Raw genomic sequence first — 18,632 nt, 5'->3', positions numbered from 1 at the left:
GGGCACTTTTTTCAGTGCCATTGTAACTTCAAACAGTCACTAAGCAAACTGTTGTAAGTCGAGGTCTACCTGTACTTCATCACTTTTTTCCTTTTTTTTTTGGTCATCAAATTTTTGACACCTTGCTAGGCGACTGGTGGTACTCCTCGGATGTTGCCATATCCTAAAAGTGGTACAATGGGTGAAAAGGTTGAAAAGCCCAGATCTAGGGCAGCTATCCCATTCTTACACAATCCAGAATATATGCTGCTCCTTCTTGCTCAAGTACTCTTAACACAGCTTCAACCCTTTTACCATCTTCCTTTTCCAAAATAGAAGTTGAGACAGAAAACAACTCTGGCTGCCTTAAGCAGCCAAATAACAGAAGTCTCACTGGACAAAAAAATCTCAAAATAAGCAAGGAAAATTACATAGCCATCACACAGATTTGATTTAAACCTCTCCCGGGAAAGATGCAATTTTCATTACTTAAATCGCCATTAGGTAAATGTTATTGAACTACTGTTTCAGAGAAAATACACATACTTTTTCAGAATTATATTTTAAAGATTAAATTTTATTTAAAACTTAAGAATAATGATTTGATCATATTCCGTAACACCAAAGCAGATATTTATTTCTTAAGTCATTATGAGGAAAATCATTGATAAACGCAGCATATCATTGGGACCTCTGGGAAATAGAGGCAGATTGAAGATGCAAGAGCAGATTCAATGGCTGTGATGAAAAAGAGAAGCCGGTGAGTGGATCAGCTCTTTGGGATGCCTCTCTTAATCAAGGAGAGGGCTAAGATTATCCACAACTTCAATATCTCTTAAATATTTATCACCTATTTCTAAATTTCTGACAATGTTTACAGAATTTTTAGGGAACATGAAAACTGTACTTAAATTCCATTTCCAAAAAATATCTTCAAATCATTTTTTTCCCTGCCCAGAGTCACAAAGTACAGTAACAAAATTATATTTTCTGTAGGAAAAATTGATTGATTGCCCTTCTACCCAAGGCATTTTTACATTTACAAATTACAAAGGCACTGCCATAGGAATCAGCAACATGTACATCTTCCTAATATATTGGACTACAATTCCCACAATGCACTGCCTGGGCTTGTAGTCCCAAACATTTTAGAAATGCTAGCTTGTCCATTCTAGTGTTCAAGTACTATGGACATTTTTAACAACATACCTAACTGCTGTAAAAGTTACAGAAATGATATAACTGCAATGCTTTGGACGCTTGTAAAGTGCTGGATAAATGTTTGATACGCTTGGTTTTATAAGTCAACTATCTCTTGCTTGTTGCTATTTCAAGTAGTATCACCTCACACTGACCTCATCTTACCATCTCACACTGCCTTCGCTACAGCTGCAAGTCTACATATGTTTCCAAGAAGGAAACCTTCTGGACAGTTTGACAACTAGGAAAAAACTTGTCAGTAACTATTACATTATAACAGCGCTGTAACGAAAGCCAGTAGTTTTTCAGCTACAAGCAAAGTAGGACTGAGAAGGATACGATGGCTGGACAATCTTCCATGCATTCAATTTAATTTCCCAGTTTATCAGGCCACATACTTCCCCCCCCCTTTCTCTCTCTCTCTCTCTCTCTCTTTCATTAACAGTCAGTGCCATATAATCACTACTGAATTTCTTTTAACTTGTGCCCTTTAAATGGCTGGTGTGATTTCAATAAATAGGATTTTCATTTGAAAATATTTACTTTTGCTTGGAAGTCTCTTGGAGCTGCCTAAATATAGCAAGAAATGGCACGGTTTAGGGGGGAAATTACACTGAAGTGTCTGGATCCTTGTTGCCATTTTATAAATAGAAAGATTCCCTAAATCCACAACATGGCTCAGTTAGAGCACAACATCCTTTTCTGAAGATCCTCTAACAATACAGGAAGAATATTCATAAATAGGCCACTCTTCTCTACTTGCAAAGGAAATATCCCATCAAGAGAGTTTTGTTTATGATAATTTAGATTCCAAGCCAAGGCAGCCATAACGTTCCTTCTAACTAAATACACGTCACCTATAATGACTCTGTTCCCTTCCCCAATGCACATTAGTTAGGTATATGTAAAAAAAAGAATACATGACATAAATCAAATTACCAACATTTTAAACTACCTGTGCCCACATCCCCAAATTTTCCAGTGGTATCAATAAAATAATTCATGCAAAAGGATGTTATATATTGAAAATAAAGCATTTGAAAGTTCACACATAAATGTGAGATTGACAGCATGTTTGTATTTCAATTGTAGATCACTGAAGGAGGTAACCAATTGCCAGGGCAATTTAGTCAATTGCCAGCTGTGTAATTAAAGTATTTCCTTAACTGGTTATCCAAGTTCAGAATGCTACTACTACAGCCTCTAGCACCATTTTTCTACTTAGGGCCCTCCAGTTATCTTCAATGCCAAACTTGCTAAGAGGGGAATTAAAGCCCAACCTATCAAAGATAAAAGAAAAGAACCACCAGATTGTCAAAAACTGTTCCAGAAAAAGGACTGTGTTGCAGGAAAAGAAAAAGGAAATTCTTCAGACAAGAAATATTGGGAGATGTAAAGCTTTTGATCAATTGAATTGGCAATTTTTGATGAAAGTTTTAGACAAAATGAATTTTGGGGATAAATTTTTGCAACCAATCAGGGCATTATATCAAAAACAAACAGCCCGAATAATAGTTAACAATAGTCTGACAGAAGTATGTAATATTGAGAAGGGCACAAGGCAAGGGTGTCCGTTATCGCCCTTGTTATTTGTGTTAACATTGGAGATATTATTGGTAAAAATACGAAATTCGGAAAGAATTAAGGGTATACAGATTAGAGATCAGGATTATAGATTGAGAGCGTTCGCAGACGATCTGGTTGTTACAGTGACCCAGCCGGAGAACTCTGTTGAGGACCTGATGGAGATAATAATGCAATATGGGAAGGTTTCTGGATTTAAAGTTAATGTACAGAAAACTAAAATTTTGGCTAAAAACATGACAGCATCGCAAAAGGCCCTTTTAGAAGGGTTAACTGGATTTGAGATTGTCAAAAGGGTTAAATATTTGGGGGTGTTTTTGTCGCCCTCTAATACAAAATTATATAAAAATAACTATGAAAAATTATGGGGAAAAATCCAAAAAGAAATGGAGAGTTGGGAAAAACTGCAATTGTCTTTGTTGGGGCGAATAGCAGCAGTAAAAATGAATGTCCTGCCTAAATTTTTATTTTTATTTCAAATGATACCGGTTCTTAAGAAAGATTCTAATTTGGAGGAATGGCAGCGAGGTATCAATAAATTTGTTTGGGCAGGGAAAAGGCCACGAGCTAAACTTAAGATTATGCAGGATACTCGTGAAAGAGGTGGTCTTAAAATGCCTAATTTTAAATTATATTATGAAGCTGCTGCGTTAGCAGGTATAAGTGATTGGATTAATTTGACACAAGAGAGATTATTAAATCTTGAGGGCCACGACTTGCTGTTTGGCTGGCATGCATATTTGTCGTATGATAAGAAGGTAGATAATGTGTTTAGAGTGCATATTTTAAGACAGGCATTGCTGAGAGTTTGGAAGAAGTACAGACATAAGTTAGATTGTAAGATACCATTGTGGGCAATTCCAAAACATGCAATAGAAAATATACATGCTGGTTTCAAACATGATGTGACTACGTACAAGGAGATCCTAAGCTTGGAAAGAAATGATTGGTGTTTGAAGCCATATAGTCTCTTGCGAGACGAGAAGATTGTTCAAAATTGGTTTCAATATACTCAGCTACGGGCCAGGTGGAAAGAAGACCAGAAAAATGGTTTTACAATGACTGATGAAAATCTGATAAAGCAAATTAGAAATCAGGGACCAGCACATATTAAACGGATATATCTTGCGTTGATAGAGATTGATTCAGAAACAGAACTCGTTAAGGATTGTATGATAAAATGGGCCCAAAACGTCCAGGAAGTTATCACAATGGACACGTGGGAAAAGATTTGGGTGAGGAACGTAAAATTTACACAAGCTCAAAACTTAAGAGAGAACTTTTATAAAATGTTTTATAGATGGCATTTAGATCCTAAAAAGCTTGCAAGTATGTATCCGAACTATCAGCCAAAATGCTGGAGATGTGGAGATGAAGATGCAACATATTTTCATGTATGGTGGACTTGTAAAAAGATCAAGGTTTTTTGGATAAAAATTTGGTGGAATATGCAGAAGATTTTTAAGCAAAGGATAAAGTTTTGTCCGCAACTCTTTTTGTTGGGAATAATTACGGATGCTACGGTTGTAGACACTAAGTTGATGTTAAATTTAATTACGGCAGCAAGACTTTTGATAGGTCAGTATTGGAAGAAAGAGGAACTGCCGACCATAGAAGAGTGGACTTTAAAGGTCTCCGACCTGGCAGAGATGGCGAAGATTTTGGCCTATTTGAAAGATCACTCACAAGAACGCTATATTATGGAATGGAGAAAATGGGTTGAGTTTATCCAGAACAAGTATAGGGTTAAGAAGTTTCATGTAGCATTTGAATAAGTCTTCTTTCTTTTTTTCTTTTTCTATTTTAGTTTCTCTCTATATATTTAATATTACTAAGGTTTGTCTTATCCTATATAAGCTAGAGAGTGATGGATTTTAGAGTTTATGGTTGTTAGTATATGGTTGTTTATGATTGTTTTTTTATATATACCTTGTATTTAGCTCTGGGAAGTCGGGGGGGGAGGGGGGGAGGGGGGAGAGGTAGGGGGGAGGGAGAAGGGAGGGGGAGGGGGGATTCTTAAAGATAAATTGTATGTTAAAACTTTTCAATAATAAAAAAAAGAAATATTGGGAGATGCAAAATTAGAGCATTTGTTGTCAGTCCATTCGCAAGAATAGAACCTCAAATTAATTGATCATAGCTGTTGACCAAATTGGCCTAAACTTTTGCAAATTCTGCAACACATCTGGCAGTCTCAGAAAAAATCCCAGCCTAATTCAAAGAAGTTAATGCAGCACTATTAGGAGCAGGCAAAGGAGCAAGTATAAAGAAAATAAATCCCAATAGTAGTTTGGAATTAATGCTGGATGTCTGCATTGCTTATATTTCGCCAATCGCTTCCTGACTGAAGCACAGGCTCCAATGGGGTTGTTTTCTGTGTTTGAGATCAGATGCCTCCAGAGTTTAAAGGGCATGTTTACAAATTTAATATTTACAACCCAAAGGTTCAAAGTGACTGAAGTTCATGACAATGGAGAAATGAATAGACATGCCCATTATTAGAATGTTTGTGCTAAAGAACCTTCCTCTTGGAAATCATGTTATTTATTTGATTAAATGTACTCAAATGTACATTTATGTACTTATTTATATCCCACATTTCATTCAAGCACTCAAGGGGCACATGTTGAGACAAGAGACATTGTGAGATGCAAAATTAAAGCATTTGTTATCAGTCCGTTCACAAGAATACAACCTCAAATTAATCGATCACAGCTGTTGACCAAATTGGCCTAAACCTCTGCAAATTCTGCAACATACCTGGCAGTCTCAGGGGAAAAAAACAGCCTAATCCAAAGAAGTTAATGCAGCACTTAGGAGCAGGCAAAGGAGCAAGTATAAAGAAATAAATCCCTATAGTAGTGTAAGAAGTCAGCATTCCAACCCTCCAAAAAAGGAAATATTTGGGGGAATATTAAAAAAGGCAGAATATTATTGTTATGTACTGGGTTTTGGTGATACACCACATATGTTGCTGGAGCAGCTAACGGCTCTCCAGCAAACCAGACTAACTGTCTCCTGTCCTGCAATTGGCTAGCCCTAGGTGGCAAGAGTGGGTTCAAACCTATTGGCTGCCGCCTAAGGGCTAGACTATATATTGCGGCTGGTTGCAGCCCATGCTTCAGTACAGTTCTAGTAAGAAATGAAGTATGAGTTATCTTGTACTCAGCCTCATGTCGTCATTCCTGCACCAAAGAACCCACTATTTAACAATTATATTTCCCCAAAGGAATAATGGAGGGGAAAAAAAACTTAAATGGCTTTTCTGCCCAAGTTTCCCCAGGCAGAAACTGAGTAGGCCAGCTCTGTAGAAATGCAGATTTGATAATCCTAGTCAGAAAGACTGGGCCACCTATTCATAAGTAAAATGCCTTCAGCCACAGCCCCAGAGAAGCAGGGCCTGATCTTTAGGACATAATAGGATTAACCCCACCACCACCATTAGAATACCAAAAGAGCACACTCAAGCTCAGGTCAAATACATGTCACAGGAACAGGAAGAACCTCAAATGCAAAGCCCAAAGAAGATATAAAAACCCACCACTCCCAGCTCCATTTTGTCAAATACCCCAGAAACATGCTGTGTCACTGAAGTTTCTGGCAACTAAATAAACTGAACCTTCTTTCCTAAGCAGTCTCCATTTTGTTTATTCCCAGCTTGGACTGTACCCAGTGTTTTTTTTGTAAAAGAAAAAGGTGCCGGAACTCACACATGTCATACAACCTGCCTTGCCTACCCTACAAGGTTCCAACCAAAAAAGGTGCCGGAACTCCGTTCTGAGCGTTCTATGAGAAAAAAAGCCCTGACTGTACCTGATAATTTTTCTTTTGACAGTAGCTTGGCTTTCACGCTGGATGTTTGCATTGCTTATATTTTGCCAATCGCTTCCTGACTGAAGCACAGGTTCCAATCGTTTTCTGTGTTTGAGATCAGATGCCTCCAGAGTTTAAAGGCCATATTTACAAATTTAATATTTACAATGCAAAGGTTCAAAGTGACTGAACTGAAGTTCATGACAATGGAGAAATCAACAGACATGCCCAACTGCATGGTTTCATTAGAAAGTTTGTACTGAAGAACCTTCTCTTGGAAATCATTTTATTTATTTGATTAAATGTATATCCCACATTTCATTCAAGTGCTCAAATGCACACAAGCACATATTTTTTTCTTGGTAATAACATTGAACTGAGAAAGTGTACCTAGGCTAAAGGGAACCAGTGAATCTCCATGGTTAGGGATGGATCAAAACTTGGATCTTCCTCGTCCTAATTCAACAGCTGAACTACTGTATAACATTAGCTTTCTAGTGGACCATGAATATCTGTACTCGGAACAGGGTGTAAAACCTAGCACTAGTATAGCACTTGGAATAAATTCATACAATTCTGACAAACTGCTCCAAAGAAAATGTACAGTACTCCTCGATTTATGACCACAATTGAGCCCAAAATTTTTGTTGCTAAGCAAGACAATTGTTAAATGAATTTTGCCCCATTTTACAAGCTTTCTTGCCACAGTTGTTAAGTGAATCACTGCAGTTGTTAAATTAGTGAATGTTATTAAGTGAATCTGGCTTGCCTATTGACTTTGCTTGCCAGAAAGTCACAAAAGGGGATCACGTGACCATGGGGATGCTGCAACAATCATAAGTTTGAAAAATATTCATGAATCCCTTCTTTCAACACTGCTGTAACTTTGAATGGTCACTAAATGAATTTTGATAACATGATCACGGAGATGCTGCAATAGTGGTAAGTGTGAAAACTTATACGTGACTCATAAGTCACTTTTTCAGTGCCACTGCAACTTTGGACAGTCACTAAAGGAATGGTTAAGTCATGAACTCTCTGAATCTCCTTCTCGAGATGGTAACATGACCAGGAGGTCATTTAAGGCAACAAAGGAACTATTTGAACTGGGAACATTCCAGTTCTCACAAAGTGGCACCACATTTCTCTACCTTTTGAACATTTAATATAAGAGAAACCATCTCTTTTGTTAGCGTGACAAGATTGAACAATATATTGCTAGCTATCAGCTGTAAGAGACTGTAATTTAATGTCCTGTTCCTTTTCAGTATCACTCTAAAATCAGATCTCGTGGCTCAAATTTCACGATCGTTAAATATAGTTTTTGTGGTGTGGTGGTCATGACCTCTGCAAAGGTTCATGCCAACAGTGTTTATCAAGTCGATAATCAGATCAGACAACCACAGGGCAAAGGCTTTAAAAAAATCTTATAGGTATCACGTAGCAATCTTCAACTATTACCATCAGTTGCTCTCTGACAGGATGAAATTATCTGACTAAATGCTGCTTCATTCATCTAGCTAATACAAACGGTTTCCATGGTAAAACACTAACTTATACAATCAATATTCAATAACAATATTAAACTATAAACAGGAAGAATATTGCTTAGAGATATTAATAGTACATTAATGCTCCATCGGCATCTCAGGGAAAGGATATCCATGATAAAGTTACAGGCATCAGGAAAGAGGCCACGGCACATATTTCAAAGGCAGAAATTTCTAGTTTCAATCCATAAAATGTCCAGGCAAGAGAAAATGAAATAGCTGAATAAGTCTTCTGTGCAAGTCCTTTGAGGGGTGCTGAGATCTGGCATGGATTATACTGTGGTAGATGAATTTTTAAGTCTGATGTGTGGCAAGTTAGTTTTCGTATTCATTTTCAAAGCATATGCTTCAGCTTTGTTGAGTACATATTATGACTTAATACGTTAATAATGCAGTTTACAGAAATGGATTTCTTCTCCAACCCAAGATTTAAAAGACTTCACTGCAAGCAACCGACACTGCTTTGAAACAGTTTGTTTTCTCTTATACTGTGCCACAAAATAAACAAACTATAAATCAATGACCAAAGGTTCAGCTGAATATTAAACTCATGCCGATTAGTAATGGAGGGAAAAGGTAGAAGGGAGTATTAAAGGAAACCCAACAGAGAGTGAAACCACTTTTCAAAACACCCACACAGAGACAGCAGCTCCCGACAAGAAAAATGTTCTCTACCAAAATAAACCACAAAGATTCATTTCATGAAAAATTAAAGAGTTCTCTATATGCAGATTACATGACATTTAATTTTAGGAAACTCTGCTGAAATGAAACAGTGCATGATTCACAGTTCATGAGATAAATGATTAAACAATACACATCCTCTTAGATAATTTAATATCCTCCTTTTAACATGCTTAATTCCTTCTTGAGGTACGGTTCATACATTACCTAGATTTGATTATTAAAACGGAAATAGAAACCATTGTAAAACCATTTGTATCTTACCTTGGCATTGAAACCCTTGTTTTCCAAAGCCCCTGCAAAGAGAAGGAGAAAAAAGAAAGGAAAAGACTTAGAAATATATTTTGATATTCAATTACGTAATACTGAACTACAATATGTTTAAACTTATTGTCAGAGCAAAGTAAAGCTGTTAAGATCTCTTATTTTCAACTAAAATCAGGATTTTTTAAAAAAAATTCTTATATTCAGTTTTGAGGGGAAAAAACCTTGTAAGTGCTGCACAATGATACAATATATTGATGTAATGTGGAAACATTGTGATGGGGTACACTTAATAATGTGAAAAATAATGCAAGCTATCATATATTTGACATGTATTGGTAGCTTAACATTTTCTCTACTAACTCTACTAACATTTACTAACATTTTATCTACTAAAATTCTGCCACAGGAGAAAAAATATGAAAAAAGGGTTACAATTGATTCAAATGAAAGCCATATTTCTTTGAAAGATACCTCTTGATTTTTTTTTTAAAAAAAGCAATATTTTTTGACAATGTAATGATTCACATCACTCTATTAGGATATCTTTTAACAGTATGATAATTAATGATTAAACTATCTTTGCAACTAATTTTAATGTCCAAAGTACACCACTGTCATATCTGGCTATTGCATGACTATGTCTAAGTCAGATTCTGATGACCTGGTATTCTTTAGATAAAATAGACATCAATTCCCATAGCAACTGATCCTTGTTCAGAATTATGGGACTGTAGGTCAATATATATGGAAGACAGTTGTTGGGCTTGAATACGAGATCCACAAGCCAAGATATTCATTTATTGGTAGTTTTTCAATAGTCTTATCCATCTTCTCTCCTCAGGGAGACATTATTTTTCATGCCAGACCTTCTATGTTTTATATTCAAAAATACAAAAAGCACTCTTGTAGACGCTCACATTTGATTGGCTGTTGCCTTTGTAAGAATTTGTTGCATCATATATTACTGTAAGAATTATAATCTGAGGTACACACACATACAGAGACAATCAGTCACCCATTGGGTCACCATTTCAGAGATATTTCCTAACTAAACAGAGCATCAGAAGGACTTCCTGCCAGCTTCCCCACTGACTGTGCTTGTGGAAAGCTGGCAGGGAGCATCAGTAATCACTCCTACTTGGCTGACCCACGGAACTGCCTGCCGTTTTGCTGGGAAGAAGAGGAACAAAGGGAGTCATGGACCATAAGGAAAATTGTACCCCCCCATTCCTCATCCTGGTATGACCCCAAGAGCCCCCTCCTCCAGGGAGGAAGAGGGTTCACCCACTCACTACTAGTGCCTCCCAGCCAGCCCTAACTTGCCAGCAGGTATATGAATCCCTCCCTCATCTTTCCCTCGCCACCCGCCTCCATTAAGAGATTTCAGATTTCAGTTTCAAAGCAGCCACTCGCCTGTCAGACTTAGTCTTCATCTGACTGGATGCAGGGGTTAGGCTCAGGAATTCTGGGAATTGAAGTTCACGAGTCATAAAAGAGCCAAGGTTGCCTACTCCTACTCTCCGCATACTAGTAAAACTTTCTCTTAGCTCCACATTCCACTCAAAATTTGGTTAACAAAGCATATATATAAGAGAATAACAGAATACAGAATAACAGAGTTAGAAGGGACCTTGGAGGTCTTCTAATCCAACCCCCTGATTGAGGGGGAGGTCCTATACCATTCTGGACAAATGGCTATCTAGTCTCTTCTTCAAAATCTCCAGTGATGAAGCACCCAGAATTTTCAGAGGCAAGCCGTTCTACTGAGTAATAGTTCTAATTGTCAGGAAATTTCTCTATAGTGGGGCCTCTTTCTCCTGTCTTGTTAACACCGGCTTTCAGGTTTTTAGTCTAGGAGTTCTCTGGAGTCTATCCCTTGAATACCAAATTTCTACCTATGGCATGAAAGTCAGATTTCCCTACTGAAACTTTTATGAAAATAAAGAGATGAGAAGTGGCAATCGACTTCAACAGCATCAAATGGAAAAGGGCAATAGTCCCATTCATAGACTGCTCTAAATAAATCCCCAACCTTCAAAAATAGAACTTCATAGCTTATAGAAGATATAAGGATCATGCACAGTGAAAGTTGCTATTGTGCTTATTGTTGTGTAGTGAGTTCTTTGTAGGCAGTAAGCGAGACGAGAGGTTGCAAACAGGAACATTGCTTTATTGAGGCAAACAGGAACAGAACTGAATCAGAGGCTTCTGTGCAGCTACTTATACGGTTGGCCACTAGGCGGCGGCCAATAGGTTTAAAGGATCCCATTCCCGCCCCAAATAATCCAATGATCTTCTTTGAGACAGCAAGTCTGGCCAGTCAGTGACGGTTACACACACACCAATTGAGCAACCTTAAGCAGCATTCAAACAGACATGTGAAACAGTTCAAGTAAAATCATAATACATTACACCCCTCCCTGCTAGAATGTACATACATTATTTAAGAATATAATCTTGTAAATATTGCAGTGGTTTTCGCGACCGTTCAGAATGCCTGGGGGATCCAAGTAACTTCCAGTCTACCAGGTTGCCTGCTGGGCTGGGTAGACCTGGGTTCTTAGGTTCACATGAGTCGGATTGACTCGAGTCCCTTGGGCTGGCAATTCTTTTTTTTTTATTTAAAAAGTTTTACAATACATTTTGACTTTAATCCCCCCTCCCCCACCCCTATCTAGCCCTCCCTATCCCTCTCCCCCATTCCCTCCTCCCCCCCGACTTCCCAGAGCTAAATACAGGGTATAAAATCGAAAAACAAACGTAAGCACCCCTATGTTATCAACAATAAACTATTAATTCTATCTCCCTCTAGCTCATATAAAATGAATACAAACAATATTAATATTACAAATAAAGTAAAAAAGAAAAAGAGGAAAACAGAAAAAGAGCTTTACTCAGAATAGATTTTCTTAATCCCAGTCCTTATTCATATTAATTTCAAAAAAAAAAAGAAAAAAAACTTTCACCTACTATTTGCATTCTCCCACCTTTCTCTAATTTCTAAACAAATTCTCAGTTACGTGCCAAAAGCGCCTATCTCTGTTAACCTTAATAATCTCAAACCAAACTAAACTATGATCAAAAATAGTTCTTGCATGTATCACGCCAAATGTCTCACAGAATTCAACACATACTTTTAGTCCATAACCCTAATATACTTTTCTAGCAAACAAATAACATCAATCTTAAATTGTGTTAAATATTAAAAAAACTTTCTTTCTCCTCTATGATAAATTTAATCCATTGACATTCTAATTTAAAAATTTAATCACCAATCTTAACGCTCCAAAGCTTTTGGAGCACGTCTGTCATGACCCCCAAAACTTCTTTAGACCGCGCCCCTCCCACAGCTTCACTGTAAGTACACTTTGGAGATTCCATAACTTTCTGCTGGTCTTGCTCTTGCTCTCGTCTCGCTCTTCTTAGGGCGGCACGTGTCATCTTCTGGCCTCCTGCAACAACCGAAGAGACTGTAACTTGATCCCCTCCAACACCATTGTCCTCTGTCTGTCTATCTGCAAGATCTTGAAGCTTTCCCTCGCCGTATCCCTTTACAGCTTCCAAAAATGATAGGGGGGTTGCTTTTAACACATTGCTATAAAAATCACGTGCCTGAGCCACAGTAACCAGACGATGTCTTTTACCTTCATGCGTCACCACCAGTCCAACTGGAATCTCCCATCTAAACTTAATATCACATTTCTTAAGTTCCTGTACTAGAAATGCAAAATCTTTCCTTCTCCTTAGGATCTTCGGAGGAATCTCTTTTAAAACCAAGACGTCTTGCTCAGCCACTACCAATTTAGTATCATAAGCAGCTTGAATGACTTCATCTCTAATTACTCTCTTTGTAAAATAGACCACCACATCTCTGGGTAACTTCCTCTGTCTTGCAATCCATGAATTTACACGAAAAATTTTGTCCATATTTCCCTCAATTTCAGATGCTGGCTGGCCCAGTACCCCTTCCAGAGCCTCAGAAATCAGCTGCTTTAAATCTTCTTTACAATTCTCCTTTAAACCCCTGATTCTAATAGCATACTGCATCTGATGATACTGAACAAGGCTCAATTCTCCGTCCATTTTATCCCTTATATTTTCATTTTCTAATACCTTTGCTTCTAATATAGAGTTCTTTTGACTGAGATCCTCCACTTTTACATCCAGCTGTTGCACACATTCAGCTACGGATTCAATCATAGACAACATGTCCACCCTCATTGCTCTAAACTTCTCTTCCATCTTCTTCTCCAATTTCTCCATTTTCTCCTCCAGCTTTTTCAACTTTTCATCCATCATGTCAGACATCAATTGTGAATGCTTTCCAAGAGCATCTTGTAAATCCTTAAGCGTCAATGCCAGAGGAGGTGCAGGAGGAAGCAAAGCTTGCAATGAGGTCTGTTGCACCAGGGAAGAGCCCGCATTCCGAAGAGCTTTAGAAGTTTTAGCCGCCATCTTCCCCCACTTTCACTTATTGTGCACTTTCACTTTAAAGCTATAAAATCCATTGAGCTAGAGAGTAAAGATAAGAGTCCACATCACCTTGACCTCCTGTACCGCTCTGCCTGCATCTTGATAATCAAAAGTATTTCCTTTTGGCAGGGGTGGTTGCTAACGCCTGGCTCTGCTCCAAAAATCCCGGAGCAGGGGCGCTGCGTAGCTCAGAGCAACCCAGGCTTCGGGGGGGGCTCATCCTTCAGCCGCCCAAACTCTCAGCTCAGGCAGCCCCGGAGAGCTCAACCCCTACCTGGGGCCTCACCCCCTCCTCTTCTCCCGAGGAGGGGGCTTCAAATCCATCTAAACAGCTGATCGGCGCTGTTTACGATGGAAAAACACAGCTGCGGAGCGGGCAGCCCGAAAACGGCTGTCTTCGGCGTCGCGTCACCACCGGAGGTCCCCTTGGGCTGGCCATTCTTGGTCGGCCCAACCCAAAGTCCAATGAGGTAACACTCCCGGACTTTGTCCATCTACAACCACCTCCCCTTTGTACTGACTGCTTGAGTCCTCAGAGTGTGTGAACTGCCCTGTTTGGCTGCCGGTTTCCAGCCCTAATTGCGGACTTGCCATGAGATCCTCGTTTAGTGGCCATTCTGCAAAACACTTCCACAGCTGATCAATATGGAGGCGAACAACTCGCCCCCCATCCACCTCATATGAAAGAGGTCCTGAAATTTTGACAATTTTACCCGGCACCCACAAGTTCCCATGACCAAAGTTCCGGGCCCACACCCCATCACCCACTTGCAACCCCCTTGGAGCCTTTGGTCATGCGGTGTCTACTACAACCCAGTCAGGATGTAACCGATCCAGTTTCGTGATTAGCCTTCTCCCCCAGCGAAGCTCTGCTGGGCTCTTGCCTGTTGCTGTGCAAGGTGTAGTGTGCTGGCAAAGCACAAAATCAGATAGCCTATGGTGCCAATCCCAGGTCACAATATGCTTGAGTGACTCCTTTGTTGTGCGCACCATGTGTTCAGCCTGCCCGTTAGTCGAGGGGTGAAAGGGAGCTGATGTTGCATGCCTTATGAGGTTAGTCCTCAAGAAGGCCTGAAATTCTGCCACTGTGAACTGGGCCCCGTTGTCCGAGACTACGACGTCCGGCAGCCCGTGTGTAGCAAAAACCTTCCTAAGCAACTGGATGGTCCTAGCAGTAGTCATAGTAGATATAGGAATTACTTCCAACCACTTAGAGTGGCTGTCGACCACTATCAAAAACAGCTGTCCCTGAAAGGGCCCAGCAAAGTCATTGTGAATCCTTGACCACGGTGTATGAGTCTCCTCCCATCAGTGGACAGGGGTCTGTGGCATCTCTGGTCTGGACTGTTCACACGTGTAACACCATGTGCTTGGGCTTCAATAGCCTTATCTAACCCTGGCCACCACAGGTAGCTTCATGCCAATGCCTTCATCTGGACTATGCCCGGATGGCCCTCATGCAGAGACTGAAGCATACGGTGCCTTAATGAACTGGGGACAATAACCCTGCTCCCCCACAAGATGCAGCCTTTGTAAGCTGAAAGCTCGTGTCTATGTGTGAAATAGCTCTGGAACTGTGGTCCAGGGCTATTTTCAAGCCACCCGGTGTGAATCCAGGATAGCACCCTGCTTAAAAAACTTGTCTGCAGCAGTTTCTGCAGCCAAATCGCCAGCATGGAGCAGAAACTCAGGCAAATCCTGAATTGACAAGATGCAAGCTGCTGGAGCTGGATCTGAATCTACCTGTGGAAATGGCAACCTGCTAAGGCCATCTGCATGGCCCATGTTTTTGCCGGGTTTGTGAACCAGCCTATAGCTGCAGGCTGACATAAAAACGGACCATCTTAACATTCTAGGGGACAGTCTTTGAGGCGTCTGCCTATCTGTAGTAAATAACCCCAACAGTAGCTTGTGGTCAGTGAAGACTGTGAATTTCCTGCCATACAAGTAATCATGGAATTTCTTCACCCTGGCCACAATGGCCAAGGCCTCTTTGTCAATCTGAGCAAAATTGCACTCAGCTGAGGACAATGTCCTTGAATAACAGGCAATAGGGACTTGAGTCCTATCACTAGACAAATGGCTTACAACAGCCCCCACCCCATAAGGGGATGCATCACACGCAATGTTTCATTAAAGTGCATAAGCACCAAATTGGAGGACAGTAGTGATTTTACTGCCTTAAAACTATTTTCATGAACCTTGATCCACTTCCATGGAGTGTTTTTGTCTAAGAGCCAGTGTAATGGCTCTGCCACCGTGGCCTTGTTAGGAAGGAACACATGGTAAAAATTAAGGAGACCCAGGAATGCCTGAAGCTCTCCCTTAGACCTGGGGCTTGGTGCCAGCTGAATTGCCTTAAGCTTGGACTCCGCAGGATGGATGCATTCAGCATCAATACAGAATCCCAGGAACTCAGTGGAAAGGACCCCAATGTTACACTTGTTCCTTTTCAATTTGAGTCCTGCTGTGCAGAACTGTTGAAGGACAGCTTTGAGCCTCCTTGCAAGCACCTCAGTGGACTCACCAGCGATGAGCACATCGTCAAAATAGGGGCAAACCCCCAGAATGCCCTTGAGTGTGAGCTCCATAACTCCCTGGAAGATTCCTGGGGCTATGCTAACCCTGAATTGAAGGCATTTGACTTTAAAAGCCCCCCCATGTGTCACAATTGTTTGGGCAGCCGCTGTGGCCTCATCCACAGGTAACTGCTGATAGGCCTGTGCCAAATTTAACTTAGCACAGTACCCCCTTGCAGCGATGCCAAGATGTGGCTAATAACTGGCACCGGATACACGTGCTGCTGTAGTGCCTGGTTAATGGGGCACTTGTAATCAGCACAAATTCTGACCTCTCCATTGGCCTTAAGTGGCGTGACAATGGGAGTTTCCCATTCACCCCCATCTACGGGCTGTAGTACCCCCTGACTGACTAGCTTGTCCAGCTCTGCGTCGATTTTGTGTTTCAGTGCAAATGGCACTCTACAGGGCTTGATCCTAATAAGCGTTATGGCAGGATCAAGCTTAAAGCTATCGGAGGGCCCTTGTACTCTCCCAGGCTTGTGTCAAAAACATCTGCGAATTCCTTGCATACTGATGCCAAGTTCGCGGCTTGTGTCTGGTGGATCCCAGTTACTTGAATGTCCAGTGCATGAAACCAATCAAGCCCTATTAAGCTCGTTCTCTGGCCCTCTACCACAATCACATCTAGGGCCCCCAAAAACCACTTGAATTTGACAGCCAATGTGGCCTCGCCTTTGACGGCTACTCGGGAATTCTGGAAGTCAGTAAGGATGATGTTGGATGGCCTAAGCTTGGCCTATCTCTTGCTGTGGTTGCACATGAACTGGAAAGTCTCCAGGGAAATAATGGAAACGGCTGAACCAGTGTCTGCAAGGGACACCTTGCAGCTCAACTTGAAGCCGAAGTTTTGGCTTAAGGGGGCGGTGAGCTCCAGTGCAGCAAACACTCCAACGACTGGAGCAGAACCCTACTCTATGCTGCGCCGGGGCCCTGGTACCTCTCCTGATCGGATCATCTGATTGGTGGTCCTTCTGGCGACCTCTACAGACTGCTGCGATGTGGCCGGTTTTCCCGCAGGCCCGACTCATGGCTGTCCGGAACCGGCAGTCCGCTCGTTGGTGGCAGCCACCACAGCCCAAACATCGAAGGAAGGGAACTGCCTTGTAAGGGGGCTTCAGTTCCTTGTCGTGGTACCATTGGAACTTGTCAACTTCATGATTGGAGTCGACATCTTCAGAATGCTCGGCGTCTCATGGTGGACGGCTTCCTCGTGAGGAGTGCTTTTGGCAGGCTGCAACACCTTCACGGCCCCGGCTTCATCTGCCATGACCTCTTTTAAGGCTTCTTGGAGCGAGAGAGTCTCTTTTGCAAAAAGTTTTTATTGTAACTCTCTGCTCCTGAGTCCACAGACTATTCAGTCACAAAGCCTTTCTTCTAAGTCCAAAAATTGGCACAGGCGCGAAGCTTGTCTCAATGCCATGATTAATTCTTTGGCCATCTCGCTGGGTTGTTGAACTTGTTGTTTGAAGGCGTTGTTCTGTTCCAGCCTACAACCAGCCCTGCAGAAATGTCAGGGACAACCCCTTTGTTATATTCAATAGGCTGGAATTAAGCCAACCAAATTTATTCGCAAAAACTAAACAAAACAGTTCAAAACAGTAAAACAAATACAGACCGAGACTATATCAGAAGCTCTTCAACCGGTTGCCTTCAGCAACCAGCACCTCGCACACATTCCCCTTTTAAACAACAGTCTCAGGGCGTGGCTTCTCTTTGCCTCCTCCCGAGGTGCCTCATTGCTTTTCTTTGTTCACTTCTGCTTGTCTGCCTCCTGCTTCTAGCGTCCTTGAACAAAGCCAGCTGTGGATCATCTTCATCTAATCTTTCAGGCTCACACAGCTGGGTCTGAGGAGGAACAAGATGGGAGGGGCCTGGCTGAGAGCTCTGTGATGCATCTGCAACCAAAGGCTCTCCAAACCCCTCCTCCTCCTCCTCAGAATTGTCCGATTCAGCTGCCGAAACCACAGGCTGATGCTGAATCATAACAGGTGTGCCTCCATGCTATCACCGACAGCTTTGGTTGGAAATGGTCACCGAGCTGTTTCTTCAGATCCGCGTAAGTAATGGACTCCAGCTGCGTCGGTGCGACTAAGTTCTCCGCGATGTTGAACGTTGCAGACCTGCAGACACTGAGAAGTGTTGCAGCCTTCAGGCCATCCTCAGCGACTTGGCTGGCATGGAGGTAGTTCTCTACTCTTGAAATGTAGGACGATGAAGCAGGATGAGGCAATGTGAGGCATGAGCCGTGAAGACTCCCACCATGGCGAAAGTTGGAAAGCTCGAGGAATTTGACGTCACTCTACTCTTGAAATGTAGAACGACCATCTCTCTGGGTGAGTGATGTCAAATTCCTCGAGCTTTCCAACTTTCGCCATGGTGGGAAAGTCTTCACGGCTCGTGCCTCACGTTGCCTCATCCTGCTTCTCTTGTAGGCCCTGGGACTGGTCCACAGGGCAGTGTGGTTGCTAGCGTGGCTTGCTAGGCTGACTGAGGGGGGGGG

General features: G+C 41.4%; 1 protein-coding gene across 1 annotated transcript in view; it reads right to left on the bottom strand.

Moving 5' to 3' along the window:
- Positions 1–18,632, bottom strand: part of PRKCA (protein kinase C alpha) — a 225,258-nt gene that overhangs the window by 195,912 nt on the left and 10,714 nt on the right. The window contains exon 2 of the mRNA XM_083355467.1: positions 9,075–9,106. Within this exon, the coding sequence (XP_083211593.1) occupies positions 9,075–9,106 (32 nt within the window). The remainder of the gene's footprint in view (positions 1–9,074; positions 9,107–18,632) is intronic.

The sequence above is a fragment of the Vipera ursinii genome (genome assembly GCF_947247035.1).
Source record: "Vipera ursinii genome assembly, chromosome: 2".
In the NCBI taxonomy this organism is placed as follows: domain Eukaryota; kingdom Metazoa; phylum Chordata; class Lepidosauria; order Squamata; family Viperidae; genus Vipera; species Vipera ursinii.
The sequence above is the reverse complement of the archived record's forward strand: the minus strand, read 5'-3'. Positions and strand labels throughout refer to the sequence as shown.